The sequence below is a fragment of the Heterocephalus glaber genome, unplaced genomic scaffold, assembly GCF_053883595.1.
Source record: "Heterocephalus glaber isolate CG9 unplaced genomic scaffold, H.glaber_assembly_v1.0 deba00001586, whole genome shotgun sequence".
Classification (NCBI taxonomy): domain Eukaryota; kingdom Metazoa; phylum Chordata; class Mammalia; order Rodentia; family Bathyergidae; genus Heterocephalus; species Heterocephalus glaber.
Genome location: NW_028258364.1, coordinates 2,045,625 through 2,064,619, shown reverse-complemented (window position 1 = coordinate 2,064,619; position 18,995 = coordinate 2,045,625). Strand labels below are relative to the sequence as shown.

General features: G+C 36.3%; 1 protein-coding gene across 1 annotated transcript in view; it reads left to right on the top strand.

The window, feature by feature from the left end:
- The window catches only part of Qrfpr (pyroglutamylated RFamide peptide receptor), a 65,018-nt gene extending 46,692 nt beyond the window's left edge, over positions 1–18,326 (top strand). Inside the window, exons 2-6 of the mRNA XM_004854925.3 lie at positions 8,612–8,770; positions 10,232–10,293; positions 13,732–13,967; positions 15,490–15,587; positions 16,318–18,326. Of these exons, the coding sequence (XP_004854982.1) occupies positions 8,612–8,770; positions 10,232–10,293; positions 13,732–13,967; positions 15,490–15,587; positions 16,318–16,718 (956 nt within the window). The 3' untranslated portion in view covers positions 16,719–18,326. The remainder of the gene's footprint in view (positions 1–8,611; positions 8,771–10,231; positions 10,294–13,731; positions 13,968–15,489; positions 15,588–16,317) is intronic.
- The last annotated feature ends 669 nt before the right edge of the window (positions 18,327–18,995 follow it).

The following is an 18,995-nucleotide window of genomic DNA, read 5'->3' as shown; positions in this document are numbered from 1 at the left end:
AAAAGCCCTTTCCTCTGGGCTGGGAGCAGTGGGAGGGATTGTGACTGGGAAGCCCCTTAGTCTGGGCCAGGAGCAGTGGGATGGCTGCTCAGAAGCCCCTACCTCTGGACCAGGAACAGTGGGACTCAGTACCTTGGTCTGGTGCTCTGGTGTCCCCTGTGTCTTTGTAGTGTGGAAGCAGGTGGCTGCCTGTCTGCAGCGGGGTAATTCAGTGTGTTCTGTGCCACTTGGGACCTCGGTAGAGCATGGGCAGACCTGCCTGTCTGCAGTGGGGTGATTCGGCATCTTCCCCAGGACTCGGGACCTCAGTAGGTCATGCACAGACCTGCCTGTCTGCAGCGGGCTGATTCAGCATGACTGGGTACCTCCGTAGGGCGTGGGCAGTCCTGCCTGTCTGAAGCAGGCCGATTTGGCATGTTCCATGTGACTCAGGACCTCGGTAGGGCGTGAGCAGACCTGCCTCTCTGCAGCAGGGTGATTCGGCATCTTCCGCGCGACTCAAGTTTTTTCTAATATATCTCTCAGTGAGTTTGTAATTTGTGTACAGGAATTCTATTGATTTTGAGGTTTGACTTTGAATCCAGCTATGCTAATAAATTTGTTTATTAAATCTAGAAGTTTCTTGGCATTTTGGGGGTCTTATATATATAGTATCAAGTCATCTGGAAATAATGATAATTTAATTTCTTCCTTTCCTATCCTTTTATTCCCTTCTCTTGTCTAATTTCTCTGGCTAATGTTTACAGAACTATATTGAATAAGAGTGGTCATAGTGGACTTCCTTGTCTTGCTCCTGATTTTAGAGTAAAAGCTTTCAATTTTCAACCATTTAGTATGATGTTGGCTGTTGGTTTGTTGTAGATTGTTTTAATCAGATTGAGATAAAAACCATCTATTGCAATTTTCTGTTGAGTTTTTATCATGAATGGATGTTGGACTTTTTCAAACACTTTTTCTGCATCTATTGAGATGATCATGTGGTTGTTGCTCTTAGCTCTGTTAATATTGTGTATTATACTTATTGATTTGCATATGTTGAACCATCCTTGCATCCCTGAGATGAATCCTACTTGGTCATGGTGTATAGTCTTGGATCTGCTGCATTGCTAGTATCTTATTGAGGATTTTTGCATCCATGTTCATTGGGGAAATGAGCCTATAGCTCTCTTTTTTGGTTGGATCATTCTCTGGTTTTGGTATCAGCATAATACTTGCTTTCAGGAATGAGTTTGGGAGTATTGATTCCCTTTCTATTAATTAAAAAGTTTGAGGAGTAGTGGCATTAAGTCTTCTCTAAATTTGTTGCAGAATTCAGCAGTAAATCCATCAGGACTTGTGCTTTCCTTGTTGGTAGGCTTTAAAAAATAAAAAAGCAAAGAAAGGAATAAAAGCAGAAAAACAATTCACTTCAATGTATGTCTTAGGAGGACGGGGGGCAGACAAACCTAGATCTGTGTTGATTGATCTCAGCAAACTGACAATAGAATTATAGCGGTGGTGGATAATCCCAGGAAACCTGGGCCTTTAGTTCCACTGAGGTTCAGATTCCTGCTTTCTAGCTATGAGTCTGGGACCCGAGTTTTTCATCCTGGAACATTCCAAGTGACTCAGGCTTAAATTCAGCTCCTTGACTTCCTACTGGCTTGAACCCAGTTTTACCTCACCTTAACATTTGAAGCCACTAGATAGAGCCAAGCTGCAGCTGCTGTGACTTCTGACTTCTGTTGGCCCCTTTCCAAAATGGCAATGGCCCTCTTCTGGGGAGTGTCTGAACCTGAATAATTCAACAGCCACTGCAGTCCACAGCGTCCAATGCTCTGTTCCACTGGTGCATTTCTTTATGGAGGCCTCTGGGGTTACCAGTAGACACCATGGATCTGCAGGTTTGAGTCACCCCTCCCACACCACAAGCTGGGGCTCAGGGAAAAAGTGTGCTTGCCACTTCCCTCCTCTGCATTGTGGTCCTTCTCTTTGCTCTCCATGTGGGCTCCAATTCTCACTTCAGATCTTTGCTGGATTTTGGGCACTCACTTCCCTCCTCCTTCTCTTCCTCATGTTCCTTTAGTCCAGCATCTGTATTCCAAATATCAGAGAGGCTGTTTCTCTACTCCTCACCATTCCACCATCTTCCCAGAAGTCTTCTATGTGTCATTTCTTAAAACTGCATATGAATCTATAATAGTTTCATTTCAATTTATAACAAAGAGAAAATGAAAACTCAGTCAAGGAATATCTGTCACAGTAATGGTGTCATATCAAGCAATTATCTTGTATTACAACAGCATTGATTCAATCATGCAAACACAACTATTCCTCAGGGGCTCTGTGCACCTGAGTTGATCACTCTCTAGGGATGAAGCAGCACACACATGGGTCACATGTGAGTCTTAGCTCTCAGAGCGGGACAGGATGCTGCTGTTTTGGGACAAGGCCTGTTCTGCCAGTGAGGCCAGCTCTCTGTGCTGGATGTGGTTCTCACTCTCTCTTTCTCAAAGGCTTTCACTTATTGATTTTTTTGGTCTCACTTGGGGAAAATGTTCTGTATCAGGGCCAACCAAATAACTTCAGGCTCCTTTCATGAATCCAGAAAAGATCCTGAAGAAAATTAGCTCATTTCCTTTACCTAATGAAATCTCTTTGCTGATTCTTCCTGTTGGCCCCAGTGGTAGTAGAACTTTATCTCCCCTACCTCCTCTCCTCCCTTCCATCCTGCTCAAGCCTGGTTTTCCTTTAGTGGACAGAGGCTACCACCCCACCACCACCCCCATACTATCAGATCACTAGCTGAAAGTTTTGAAATCATAGGATAATTACTGGAGTGCTTTGTAATGGTTGTATGCTAAATAAAAACAGTTATCAGCAAGGCTGAGATTTTAGGAGAGGCAGGTCACACATCCTTTAAAAAATATCTAGCAATTATGGTTTTCATCTTTACTCCACGCAGTTTAAATTGGCACGATATTCCAGTATATACTGTATAAGTCCAATTTGGGATTTTATAGTATCTTTTTTAAAATTGTAGGTGACTTATCTGCTAGAAACTCAGCAAATAAAATCAGATTCACTTTTAAATGCTCCAGTTAAAGCAAGGCTGCAGCTTGGAGCCCCATCTCCCTCTCCACAATGGGCTTGCCCATCTCCCTCCTTGAAGCACCTGACTGCAGAGGAGCCCTGCAGGGATATGGTACTCCCTGGCACATTGACAAAAAGCCACCATCCTGGACCATTTCTAGGAAGGCTTTCCAGTTGACGAATTCCACTATCTTGCTCTGCTGTTATTCCCAGATGCAAATTGCATAACTAATTTTGACTATATTTAATGTGTTCCTTCCTACAGGGCATGAAATAGGGCTTAGGATTTGGTACATTTGCTCATAATAACTGCCTAAGAACTATGTTGTACAAAACTAGAAACTTACAGGCTGTGTTGTGACAAAAGCACATAGATTGTTGGACTATGGTTTGTTATTTAGTATAGGAAATTAAGGCAATTATACACCAGATTGTGTGATAAACTGTTAGGCCATTATTTCAAACATTAGTTATATAAAGTAGGCTTTCTTTTGTATAACTGCAAATGCCCATTCATGATGTTTTTCACTGACCGTGGAACAAATTCACAAATAACCACAGAGTGGTTATTATAGTTACTTTTATGCAATGGTAGTTCATTATTCTATTTTCAAGTTAATACAACAACATTTTTAATCTTTCTTATGAATGAATACTCTTTTTTTTTAGTTCCATCCTTTCCTCTTGGATCCTTTAAAAGTCATTTCTTGCATTATAGTGAATCCAAATAGAGTCCAAACTGTTTTCAGTTTTCAAGCATTATATTTTAAAATGATGATGTCTTGTTCCTATTTGAATCATGAAACTTGCTCTGGGTATGGTGGGTGGTAAGGAAGGGCAAGAAGATAGGATACTGTAGAACATTTCCATTGAGAATAAAAGGTATAAACCTTTTATTTGGGGAAATAAAGTTGTATAAAGAATTAAAGTTAGAAATGGAAGAAAATAGATATTAAAACAGAATATTTGTTCCTAACCCAGTAGATGAAACAAACTACTGCAGTTTCTTGTCCAAGAGTCATAGTAGAAATGAAAGCAGCAATGAGGGAAAATTGTATTACTGGGATTTGGAGCTGTCTCCTGTTAAAATTAGCAATACACAGAGAAGGAACATCAACCATAATATGTTATATTTTAGGAAATCTACCTTGTAGAAAAAAAAAATACCTCCCCCCAAATGAAATAAATTTACTTGGTTACATGAAACAGTTGATAGCTAAGTGGCTTCAGAGAATGAACCAGGTAGACTTTGGGTGCACAATAGGATCATTATGAAGTTGGAGGAATGGACTCACACACCAGGCAGTGACCGAGGGTTCTCCGAGGATGGCCGCAATAGACACAGATCCGTTAGCACTTGACCACGAGCCCATGCTCATACCACTTCAAGCCTCTTTTCCACATGCATTATACTCTTTCAACTCTTGGGAGGACTTCCCCTATTCCTTCCTTGTCTTCCTGATTAGAGGTTCTTAATTGAACCTATTCATAGTGAGGAGAGTTAATGTTCTAGAAGGAAGCTTCATTGCCATTAGGAAAAATGCAAGTAGATGCAGGCTAATCAAAATATGAGACATATCTGCTCCAGCAGGCTTTAAGAAATACAATCCTGATATAAAACCATGTAATCACATAAGGAAATAAAGGGAAGAGACTTCCAAGAAAATGCCCTAAAGAGGGAAATTAGGATCATTCCAACTTAAATGTCCTATTTATGAGAAGAAATGCCACAGAGACACATTCTTACAAAACAGATTATACCTATGTTATCGACAGTGGAAAAAATAAAACATAGAAAAAGCTGACCAAAGAGACACCAGAGAGTTTACAGAAAAAGGAACTGAATAAGAAAGAAAGGGTTGATGACAAAAGCTTAATGAAGGGTAAGAAAAATGCTGAACTCTTCAGTGTCTATTTTGCTTTGGTCTTGTAGACCTTGAAAAAATATTTTTTCAATTAAAAAGGACAAAGATGGTTGGAATTAATATAAATATTGAAGCTAAATGAGTCAATATCAAAAGAACAGCTATGTGCTTTTAAAAGAACTTAATCTTAGAAAAATCACTGGCTACATATTGAAGAAACTTGCAGATGTAATCAAGGAACCACTGTCAGTAATTTTTTAGGAAGCTAGTATGAGAAATGTCAGAAGTTAGGCTAACACTGTCTCAATTTATTTAAAGGCTAAGGTGACATATTATAGAAATACAGCTTGGTGCAGAATTTTTAAGAAGGTTACCAAACAGATGATTTACAAGCATGCGTGCAAGAAAACTCACATAGCATGTCTAAATTAAGATAACTGAGGGTGATGTAAGGGAACAAACTAGACTGAGAGGGCCTGCTTTCATGGCCTCATTCTGTCTATGAGTATCCATGTAGACATGAGCACATCAGTTAGTTCATTTGAAATGCAGTATTTTCATTTGGAAAATAAAGCTATTAAATTATTTATCCTTTAATAATTCAGCTCCAAGTATACCAAATTTACCTCAATTCTATTAATTGGGCTGCCTGCTATTTATTAAATAATATCTTGTCCTGGGTATTTATGTCATTTTTTGAAATATATTAGTGCTAGGACAGGTAAATATTATAATACCTTTTTGTAAATGATGAAACCAGAGGTTCAGAGGAGTTAACTAATAGATCAATCAAGAATGTATCCTGATATCAGGAAATCAACTGAGACATGTCCTATGGCATCATGATGGACAAAATTAATATATTTAAAATGAGATAACAGTACAATGAACACTGTAAGAAAAATTTATTTGCTTGGATAGTTATACCTAAAATATACTGATAATGCATCTAATTCAATTTCATGAAAATATTCTTCTTGTTTTTCTTTGAACTTGGACTATTCAATGTTTTTATAAATAATTTCTTGCAAAACATAAAAAATTCTATCAAATTTTTAAGAAAAAATCCACCAGAAACAGGATTAATAGTTTATTCACATATACATCTATTCAAATATTACATCCAAAACATGACTTGAGGTAAGTTAACTCAATGACAATGTAAGTATTCAAACACAGTGAAATTTATTAGCATTGAGAAAAATTCCTCCCCTTGGCATCTAAACTACAGTATTTTTCTAAACAAGGTAGGGCCTTAACTTTGAACAAGGTTAGAATTTGGGCAATGAGGACAGTATTGGCTCTTGCCATTTGAAGTTCTAAAAAGAGTTTGGGAAGGGAGTAGCTTCTAGAGTGATACCTAAGTTTCTTTTCCCCTTACTCATAGGAGAGGAGGTAAAACAATGTTAGACTAACAAAAAATTCTATTAAGTTGACCCAGCTCATTTCAAGCTGATTTCAAGTTCGACAGAGGCCAACCTGTGAAAAGTATAGCATAAGAGGCTGATATAAATCTAGTTACAATCACAGAAGACTTTGGGAGCGGATAGTCCCACAGTTTCTGCCTGGCCCAGCCTATAACCTTAGCATAGTGGGCTCATGTCAACAGGATCCAGGGAGTTGAATGATCTAAAAAACAAATGAAAAGTGGCTGGGGTAATTAGAAAAGACAAGATTTACCTGAAAAGCTCCTTTAAAATACTCGAGGAGCAGCTTTTTGGAAAAGTTTGTTGGTTAATATTGAGCTCTGAAAGCAACACTAGGAATGGTTAGAACCAAAAAGTACCTTTTTATGACAGTCTCTCCAAAATTGAATGTGATTCCTTTGGAGGGTAAGGACACCTTAGTAATTCCTTCTCTTCAATTCATTGAATATTGAGGGCTTACTTTGTGCCACTCTAAAATTTGGGAATATATCCATGAGGGAAACAGACAAAAATCTTTGCTATTGGGTGTTTATATTCTGGTAGAGATAGAAGACTTTCAATAAATAATAAAAACAAATTAGTTATATATATTATATATCATGCAGAACTGATATATAAAGATATATCATGATATACTGATATATATGCATGCACCCACCCACACATCTCAATATGTTAAATGATGAAAGTTATAAAAAAAAAAGGAAAAAAAAGGAAAGGTAAGGAATGTGAGGAGATGAAAATGGAACAGTATAGCCTCCCATTAAAAATATGGTTGTTAGATTAGGTTGACCTCTCTGCTAAGGTGACTGTGTTAGGGTTCTCCAGAAGAAAAAGAATAAACAGGCTCTACATGGATATATAGAAGAGATTTATGTTGAGGTACTGGCTCACATGATTATGGAGACTATGACATCCCACAGTCTGCTAGCTGAAAGCTAGAGATACAGGAAAGCTGTGATTTGGCACCAGATCAACCCTGAAGGCCTGAGAATCAGAAGTGCTGATATCAAAGAGAAGGAAAAGATGGATGTCCCAGCTTAAACTGAGAAAATTCTCATCCTCCACTTTATTTTCTACTCATATGCTGAACAAATTGGATGATACCATCCACACTGGGGAGAGCAGATCTCTTTTACCCACTCTACTAATACAAATGCTAATTTCTGCCAGAAACACATCCACAGACACAACCAAAAATTGTTCTCCCAGCCATTTAGGTATCGCTTAGCTCAGTCAAATTGACACATAAATTTAATCATCCCAGTGCCATTTGAGCAAAGACTTCAGCGAACTCTGTGAGGGAGTTATTTGAGATGACAGCAGCCTCAGAAGGAGGAAAAGACATGCAAAGACTTTGGGTGGAAGTTTGCAATCCAGGAGGCTTCCTGTGGAGGTATTGAAGCAGAGCTGGCAGAGCATCTGTGAGAGAAGATGAGCTGAAGATTTCTGCTTTTGATGCACACTTGAACTACATGCCCTCTGAGGTCTCTTCTAATTCTATATTCCCTGAGCTTTTGATTTTCTGATAGTTGGAAATAACTCATTTGGAAGCAGTGAGCAAGATGGATTCAAGAGCAGAGATGCCTAGACTAGGTTCTCTGAAATTCAAATGGCAAAGAGGCCAAACAGGTAGTATAAGCATGTAAAGATTTTGGCAATGTACTGAAATATTTTTAAATATATATAAACTAAATAAATCATGTTTGCAGGCCAAATCTTGCCTGTCACCAGTTTGAGATCTTTGGATTACAGAAAGGAAAATCTATTAAATGTTTAACAGTATAAAGTTTTAGACTTGGAGTAAAAGAGAATAAAAAAAAAGTGAGAGTCTTTGATGAGAATTATTTCTTTGTTTTCATATGACAGAGAATCAAAAGGAAAGAAAAACCAAAGATTACACTGTAGTTTAGATGCCAGGAAACTAGTTCACACTGATTTTGCTCTTCCTCAAGTGATGATCACACTGATCTGATGTTTTTCTCCCTATTGCCAATAGCTAAATATTGATTGGTTTTCCCATTGTTTTAATATACATAATTAACAGCACTTGAAAACTTAGAATACAGTCACAGAGTGAAAACATAAACCAATGCAAACTTTCTCAATTATTTTGTATCAATAATATCGTCATAGTCATAAAGCTTTTGAGCAAAGGCTCAGAATTAATAAACTTTGATAATTACAAAGAGACAGACAAACCTTTATTGTTTTTGATGTATGACTTGTCTTATTTCCTTGCTGCAGGTGCCTTCATTTGCAAGATGGTGCCTTTTGTCCAGTCTACTGCTGTTGTGACAGAAATTCTCACTATGACCTGCATTGCTGTGGAAAGGCACCAGGGACTTGTATATCCCTTTAAAATGAAGTGGCAGTACACCAACCAAAGGGCTTTTACAATGCTAGGTGAGCCACCAGATGTGCCAAGGACAGTGGTAATGTGCAACCATATGCGAACCATATGTATATGCTGAAAGGGTAACTTCTTGTTTAACTTGTAAGCATTAGGGTACAATTTGAGAGTTTCAATCCTCTGTTTGCATTATCCATCCTCGTCTCTCCACTAGGCCTAACTCAACACTAAAAATCTGTCATTTTGGATGTGCTTCTTCAGTTTAAGTCTTAAAGTTTGAAACAGCACGTTTAGCTAGTCTATCATGACCCATCAGTGGCATTGCCACATTAATAATCAATAGATTAGTAACTCCTCATCCTCAGGTAAGAATGTTCTAAGCTAATAAGGGCAGGTAGATTATGATTGGAAGTAGGAAATGTGTTTTTAGAAAATGTAGAACAGCAGTGTCCCAAAATGGGCCTGGGGGTGAGCACATAATAGTGCAAAGTCACAGCATTCATGAGAATACAGAGTAGTCCTGGAGATGCCTACAGAGAAAAATTCCTCCCACTTTGTAATTTTGCTTCAGACATTTTTGGATCCTTAGCTCATTATAACCATTCTTGATTCACCAAGTTATGAGGGATACATACCTCATGATAAATTATAAATTTGAAAGAATATTCTGAAGCATAGCACAGTAAAATGGAAGACTCTTTCCACTCAGTAATTATAACTGAACACTTGAAATGTTAATATGCTTCTCAGTGGTTTAAATTTAGCATCACTAAGTAATCAGAAACATAGTAAAACAAGTAGTATGGTAATCAAAGGCAGCAGTTGTGGGCCTGGGATTTAGCTCAGTGATTTCACCTCCTGCCGCGCAAGCGCAAGGACCAGAGTTCAATCCCCGGTACCAAAAAAAAAAAAAACTAAAGGCAGCAGTGAAAGGAATGATCAATCATTTATTACTGCTATAAAATACATCTAGTGTTGAATTATAGAATTGCAGGAAGAACTCAAGAGTTCACAATCCTAAAATTTTAAATAGTTGTTAACAGATAAACAACAGGGGATATTCATGAATTTTAGTTATCTTCAGATTTATGTCACATCTTTCCTAGAAAGAATTCAGAGATATCTAGGTTTTTAATAATTGACAGCCTTCCAATGTCAATATAAGGGAAATGAAACTAACTCTTTGTCTTTCTTCATTAGAGGGTTTGGGTGTGAAGACCATGAACAGAAGTAAAAGAGAGAACTTCATGGGCAATGGTATAAATTGTGGGTTTTATCTAATAGGTGATAGAACATTATTAAAAAGGTTTTTAACATTTAACAATTCTTTGAGGATGACTATTGTAGGAAGAATTTCAAGGGTGGTAAAAGAATCCAAAGTTTGTGAGATTGCTGCCTGCCCTAGGGCAGGGGATGGGATGCACTGGAAATAGGGAGTTTTGATGGTGAGAGAATCCTATATGGATGCATTTTACTTAGCTGATTCATATTCTGATTTTTTTTGCATTTTGCAGGTGTGGTCTGGCTGGTGGCTGTCATTGTAGGCTCACCCATGTGGCATGTGCAAAGACTTGAGGTAGATTTGGGGCTGGGGCTGATAATCATAATATTGAAAGATTTTCCCACTCCTCTTAATTATAATCATTTTCTTTCTTTCAAGAACATAACAGTTAATTTGTGTGATCTCAGTTACCTCACTAGAAGTTTTTCATATGAAATGAAATAATTTGTTTCAAGGTTGTTGTTCCTCTGTTTTATCTCTTTTTGATACTGTATTATTAAGACTTTAAAATAAACCCTTTTAAAGATCCAAGGTCACTTTCTATATTTTCCTGGAAGCTAAGCATATTTTCCCTAGTGTCCCCCAGTATCTTGTTACAAGTTAAGAGTTCAAGGATTGCTTTGATTTTTTTTTATTTCAAGTCACATAAAAATTTGCAATAGATTATCTACCTATTGGTTGATTCTCCTTCATAAGTCTTTTCTTACATGTCTCTTTAATTTAAATTGGAAATACACCAGGGGATCATCCTATCCAATCTCTCTACCATTGTTAAATGGGACCAGTAAAGGGAGGAGTATCTTGGTACAAGGCAACCCAGCCTATTCTTTGACATGTCTTATAGTTGAACATGGACTGTAGTCTTCAAAGATAGTTGGGGGTACTCACATCATTCCCCGTACAATTTACAAAATGATATATCCCTTTGTACTTTTAAAAATAGAAAAAGGAAAATGTCAGATTTTACTGGGCCTGCCACACCCATCAGCATGGCTGTGAAACGAACCCTAAGGGAAGACTACATTTAAAAAGTAGCCTGGTATTTTTATTTTATGTAACTGGCATACTAAATGAGCTGAACTCTGTATGTGGGAGCAGAATTCAACTTTTTCTATTCGTTGCTACCTATAAAAATGCTATCTATGAACTAGCCAGTCTTTATAATGAAAGGTCATGGATAAACCCTTGAGCAGACCCTTTAACTCCTCCAGTCATTCCAGTAACCAAATTCTTTTGGTTACATTCAGTCACAAGAACCGTGTTAGTTCTGTTATAAAATGTCCAGTATAATACACAATCACATAAATCCATGTCCTTGATCAATTTAAAACTTTGCCTTTCCTTCAGCTTGAATTGATTTTAAGTCTAAAATGTGAAGGGGGATTATGGTAAGTTTTTTATGTCCTTGCCTCTTAGTTCTCATTCCCCCTTTGCCCCCACCTATTGAATTGGTTACTTTTATCTTCCTTCTGGAGCTCATGAGAATTGAGAGAGGAAGAGACAACTGTCCTCTGGAATTAGTGCCTTCTGGGTAAGACTGTGGACTTTAATTGATTCTTAACTTCCTAGGTTTCAAGATCACACCATTGAGGCTTCAAGTTATTCTATTCCCCAGTCCCTTGCTTGGATAGATCGTTCACCTGCCACACACAGCTTGCACCACCAGCTCCTTTCTGCAGACACTGCCTCCTCTGCAGAAGAAAACTCACAATGATAGAGCCTCTAATAAATGACTCAATATAATTTCCAATTGTGGAGTCCATTTCTATCCCACTGAAAACAAACAGATGCATCAATTTTCAAAATAAAACTATTTTATCATACAGTCTAAATATATTTTAAACATACAACTCATTTAGTTTACAGAAAATGCATTCTGTATAATTAATTGAAAAAGCTATCTTCACTGTCCAACAGGTGAGGCAAATCAGATTTGCTTTCTTTCAGGATAAAGTTTGATTTCATTTTTTAAAAATAAAATATGTGCATTAATATGCATCCCATGGCCATCTTCTCACTCTTAAATTCTATTAGAAAGAGTGTGAGTGGGCATTCAGGGAACCTGAAATTCCCACCTTGATGGTACAAAGTACCACCTTCTTCAGCATTTCTCATAATTGGTCTTTTTGCTTTATTCTCTGGATGTCTCTCAAGTGCGATGTGTTTATTTTCATGGGATGGAAGAAAGAAGCTGATTAAATTAAAATTCTCATCACTTCTACCCCTCCTGGTATGAAAGCATGAATTCACAATATCCCTACACTTGTCAAAATACCATTTTTTCTAATGCCAGGGTTTACCTTTAATGAAAATATATTTAAGACAGGGAAAAGTACAAGACCCCACCAGGGCTTGTGATGCCTTGATCAAGTTTTCTTCCCTGACATCTCTTTAGTGTCCTGTTGTAAAGTTTGGATTGGGTGAAAGATATGACTTTTATAAATTGGGAAGTGTGTGATTATGAAAAGGGAAGTGGAAATGCAGACCCAGGATGAAATCTCAATTTCAGATACCATCTCAAGCAGTGGAAGTTTAGAGAAGGGCATGTCTAGAAATAGAGATCAGAAGTTGGTTGCCATAAATCCGTCTATCAGAAAGTCTTTTCTTATCCCTAGTGCTACATGAACCAACTTGGTCCCTATCAGTCTAACATTGAGTTTAAGGGTTATAAGTCAACCCATAACCCTCCAGGATCATTGACCCTTGTAGGGTCTGCTAATATGGAGTCAGAATAAATTTCACATTTATGTCCTACTCACAGACAGTTTGTACCTTGAACTTATTTTTAATAAGGGTTATCAGATCTGGTCATATTTCTTAATAACACCTAGATCTGAACTTGAATTTTCTTACCTTTTCAATTGCTGTGGAAGATTGTTGATAAAAATTTTTGAGAATGTAGGCAAAAATATGTCCAAGATCTAACTATTCATCTGGAAAACTCCAGAGTGACTAAAATGACATTAATTTTGATAAATTTTCTTATTTTGCAACCATTAAAGATGTGATTTTTGAATATGCTTTTAATATTTAGTTTGTCCATGAAATATGCCTTTTTAACATTTTCTAGTATTGCTGTTAATATTTTAGAACTTATGAGATGATTCTAGCAGAAATAGTATAAATAAACAAAATCTGAACATTTGTAGACTTGCAATAATTTGAATCCAATTTCTCATTTATCTCAGAATTTAAAAGCTATCAGTTGCCTTTTTAATATGTTTCCAAGAAATCTGATAATTCCAATACAAAATAGTACTAAAAACATGGCTTTCAGTATCTTCTACTTGGAAGATGTCTGATGACTTTGCTAGTCTATTTTTGAACAATTGAATGAACCAAAAATTAATTCATACATTTAATTAACATTGAACTAGCTGGCATATAATAGAAAATATTTTTCAACATGTTCTTTAGTAATTGTGCTCTTTCAGCTCACTGAAAATGTATGAGCAGTGAAAATAAAAGTTGATAAAGATAATGAAAGTAAACAGGCTGTGGACCTCAATTCCATTTTAAATAGAAAAATACAAACTCTTAAGCATTCAAGTGGATAAACTACACTTTCTAACAAAATACTGTATAGTAAAAAATAATTATTATTTAAAATATATACCTGTGGAAAATTTGAAAGGGCATAAAAATGCTGCATATTATAATAATACTGAGCTCCTTTCTGGTTTCTTTTGATGCTGCCTATTGGGTCTTAACTGAATTATCCTTATTGTAAAGATCAAGTATGACTTCCTATATGAAAAAGAACACATCTGCTGCTTGGAAGAGTGGGCCAGCCCTGTGCACCAGAAAATCTATACCACCTTCATCCTTGTCATCCTCTTCCTCCTGCCTCTTATGGTGATGCTTGTCCTGTATAGTAAGATTGGTTATGAACTTTGGATCAAGAAAAGAGTGGAAGATGGTTCAGTGCTTCGAACTATTCATGGAAAAGAAATGTCCAAAATAGCCAGGTCTGTCTAATGAAATATTCACCTCTGATTAAAATACTTTTAAAGATGTTCTGGAAGGGGCAATTGTTAGAGATACCAGAACCTCTAAGTAATTGAGTCAATACATTATTTGTAATACAAATTTAAAGCATGGGCAGAATTTAAACCCTGAAGGTTTTATGAGGTTTTATGTGTGACAGAAAGAGCAAGATTGTCAGTTCTTAAATCAAAGAACTTAGGCTATAGATAGAAACACACTTGGAATTTAGAGCACTGCTACATTTTCATCTATATGCAAATATGACATAATGGGAAGAAAAGCTGTGGGGAGGTGTCAGGACTGGGTAGGGGCTGTTCTCTCTCCATCACTTGCCAGCCATGAGAAGTAGATCAGCACTCTTGTTCCTCAGGCCCTGTTATCCTCATATGTACAAGTGCACAAATCAACACCCATCCTTACTTCCTCCCACTCACAGATGATGCTAAAATACAGGAGACAGCATGTATGAACACTGTTTGAAACCAGAGTATGCCAATCATTTTAACTGGTTATTATTGATATATTTCACTTTTACCTAATGGCTGTGCTACCTGGTTTTATTTCTTAAGACAATTTTAGAAACAAAATTTACTGCTACATTACTTGTAGTTTATATGATTTAGTATATACTAAATGATTATTAAACCAAAAACAAGCAATACTCTATGTGAAGGACTACTGATTTGACAAATTTTTTTTAATCAATTCTTCAAGTGTGTAGTGACCTCTAGTGCCCAGTTTCTATAAAGAAATCCTTCTTTTCCTTGTACAAGGGCCTGGCACTGCTCAGTACCTAACACTAATTTCTGAGTTAGCCTCCTGCTTCCTCAAAAGAAAGAACTACCAGGTGGAAATGGAAGATTATGAGTCTGAATTTTTACAGATTTAAGGTGCCATGCAAATGTGTACCTGTTTCACAGATATAAGTCAACTTTATAGGAATAGTGAGGAAAACTACTTTGAATCAGCCAACCATATTATCTAGATATAATAAAGGGCTGCATTTTAACTTTATGCTTAGGGGTTCTCTTATTTCATAAATATTGATATGTACTATCACAGGCATGAATGCCTTTCAATATATAGTGAATAGAACACAGTCACTGGAGTTAGACTGCCTAAATTAAAACCCAAAGTATACCTCTTATTGATCATCTGACTTTGAAAATTATTTAACCTTCTCTGTCCCTCAATTTCTGCATCTGTCTAGTATCTTGTTGGGAAAATTAATAACATAATTCAATCCATGCCAAGCATACTTCAGAGTGCCAGACCACGATGAGCACACATCACAGGGGTGTTTATGATATGAAGAATATAAGCATGGGCTAATATCAATAGAAAAAGTTGATAATCATCCCATAACCTATTAAGAACTTCATTAACTTTTCAAAAATTATGGTTGAGTAGATTATGCTCAAACTTTATCTAATAGCTTTGTTATGAATGCAACACATTTGGCAAGGCAAAGTTAACCAATACACTGTTTCCTTGTGAGTCCAGGAAGAAGAAGCGAGCTGTTATTATGATGGTAACAGTAGTGGCTCTCTTTGCTGTGTGCTGGGCACCTTTCCATGTTGTTCACATGATGATTGAATACAGTGAGTGTTTATCATTGTTATTTGGTAGACATTCTAGTTCGTGTCCTATCAAAATGGATAATGAACCATTGAAATATATTGCTATTCTCTTGGGTAATCAAATATCAAATACTGAATATATTTATTTCAAGTTTTCAAGATCATCTGATCAATATGCTGTAGATCATCATGCATGACTATGACTAAACCTTTAGTTATCACAGAAGATAAAGAAAAACTTTGAGATTCATCTCCCATGTCTATTTAACTCCTTAGACTATTTAACATAGAGAAAGGGCAATATCATATGAATCTTCTCTATTTACAACTTGATTTGTAACTTATGAATTTAATAATGCATAGGATTTCAGTCAGACCCTCAGTGTATGTTCTCTGATAATTCAGGACTACATGTTGCTCTCAATATGATTGCATTTCTGGAACCCTAGTGAGTATTTGAAGGGTAATGTTGCTACTAGTTTACGTGGTGCTTAGAGTCATCAAGTTAAAATAATTTGAGTCATCAAGGAGAGATGTGTTGGGCAATAGCCTATGTATGCAGGAGTAAATTGTATAGACATGAAGACTCAACACAAAGTTTATTTTTCAGATATCATGAAATGATCTTGATAATTTTTTATACCTTTAACCATTTGCACAAGTTCAAGTTTTTGGTAAAGACAGATGATAAATAAAAGTTTTATTTTATGCTTAAAATGAATAAGCATTCTAAAGTATTACTTTGTTTCAGGTAATTTTGTAAAGGAATATGATGAGGTCACAATCAAGATGGTTTTTGCTATAGTGCAAATAATTGGATTTTCCAACTCCATCTGTAATCCCATTGTCTATGCATTTATGAATGAAAACTTCAAAAAAAATTTTCTGTCTGCAGTTTGCTATTGCATAGTAAAAAAAACCTTGTCTCCAGCACGGAGGAATGGACACTCGGGAATTACAATGATGCAGAAGAAAGGAAAATTATCCCGGAGAGAGAAGCAAGTAGAGGAAACCAAAGGAGAAGCATTCAGTGATGGCAACATTGAAGTCAAGTTCTGTGAACAGCCAGAGGAGAAAAAAAATCTTAAGCGACATCTTGCCCTCTTTAGTTCTGAATTTTCTGAGAATTCAGCTTTAGGCAGTGGGCATTAATTGTAACAATGTCTTCATAATTAATAAAACGAATTATAATCTGAATGTTATTTCGAGCAAAGGTCAAAGACTTATTTTTAAAATGGTGAAAAGAAGGAAAGAAATCACATTTCTCCAATTTAAAATGACATTATACATGAAAGTACAATTTCAAAAAATTGCTAAACCATCCCCATAGGTTGTTAAAATGGAGTTTTAAAGATCTTGTATAGAAACCAATGTTCTTGGCTAGAAATTTTTCCCTGTGTAGTGAATATAATGTGATTTTTTACATATTGCTAAATTGGATGAAAAAATATTAAAAGTATATTTTCTTTCTTGAGTATTAATAGCTGAACATCATGCTATAATTTGTAACGTACTGTTGTTGTGAAGTTATACAAACTTTTGCAAATGAAATCTGTGCCATAATCACGAAGTCAAAGAAGATGGAGAAGCAGCCAAAAGATGATCAAGTAGACTTAGAAGTAGATGTCTGTATTAGAACTTCTTATAGCCCTACAAGTTACCATTTCTGTGATGACCGGCAATTTACTTAACCTTTTTGTCTCTTTTCACTCTTCATTTGTTCCTGTGCAAACTGGAGATGTTACCTTTTCTAGTTCGCAAAGTCACAGTGAAAGCATAATGAGACATGAGCAGAAATGCAGTCTGTGCTCTAAAGCACCTTCAAGTTTTGCAGTGCTTTGCTGGGTCCTCTTGCTGAGGCCTCTTCTCATTCCTGCTTCCTTCTGAGACTTGCTCCCTACCCCATCCCTGCCCAGTGTTCACCTCATGCCTATTCTGTAACTGATTTCTCTAAAAGAAATTTAGAATAAAAAATCAAAAGAATTAAATCAAAAGAATTTAGGGAGCTCAATTTTTGATGAACTGTAATATAATTGGATCAACCCAACAATCTCTTATGTTTTTAATCCCCTTCTTTTCACTAGAAGGATTGAATATTTTTTGTTATGTAAACAAGTTTTTTCTATGTAGTAAGTAGATGGAATAATCAACAGTAATCCATAAAGTTTTGCTGTGCCCAAGGCTAACCTCCTAGAACTGGGTCAAGAAGAACAATAGAGATACTTGGCCATATTAAAACCCCCCCAAATTTACTTCAGTCTCTTGACTTCCAAATGTCATGGATCCAGAGGCCAGTATTACAGCCCTCTGTCATTTCCCTTTCAACAGCTGATATTTCCAAAGTCCAGTCACAGCCTTAGGGTCAAAATGTATTTTCTGCCTCTAGCTCTGCAGCACTTATTCTCCCAGTTACACAAAGAAAATAAGAGAAGTCCAAGAATTCTCAGGATATTTTATTATTTAAGCTTTAATATTGGAAAACCAACGAACTCAGGTTTTGGAGACTCTCGAGTTACAGACCTTTAATTTTATGTCACTGAAGCATGTATTAAAGAGGCAAAAATGAAACTGTGTGGTGTTTAAAAAAGTGTCATTGTGACACAGAAAGATAAACAAAGTGAAGAGAATGGGACTGCTTATTTATTTGATTTGTATGGACATGGATCACTTTGGTAATTTATGTAAACTGTCTACCCATTATTCCTGATTACCCTGTAGCAAAACACTGATGATCATTAAACATTAAACCATTAAAAATGAGTATGAGTCAGATTCACTGATTTTGATTCTCCTTCCTTAATTAATAAATATTCATATGACTTTCTACATTTGACACACATATGCTTGAATCATGGCAATAAAAAAACAGGTAAATCAACAGGTATTGAACATTTAATTATTAAAGCTATAGGGTTTTTTTAGAAATTCAATTATTGCAGAGTTTGATCTGAAAATATTTAGGTACTAGGTAATAACATTTACTGTAAAATTTCTAGATAGCATGTAAAAGTTTTTTAAAATTTTGCCCATATTTGTATTAGTGCTATTTTAAGAAACAAAAGTATAGAACTGTGTGTGTATGTCCTCTAAACACACAATCTCTCTGCTCTGTTAATAAAGTTTAAAAGAGAAATGTTCTCCAGTCTGTTACTGAACATTTTGTACTATCAACCAAAGTAGCTCTGGGTCCTGTCTAGATTCTGAGTCTAGATGCTGGTATAACACAACTTGTGAGTGGACAGATTGTCATCTTGTGTCTTACTTTTCTCATTGCTGAGACAAAATATGTGACACTCAAAGTTAAAGCAGGAAAGGTTTATCTACCTTACAGTTGGTAAGAGGCTTCAGTCCATAATTGGCTGGATACAAGGCAGGGTAACACATGACAGAGGTGCAACAGTTCATGGCAGACCAAAGGTAGCAAATCAA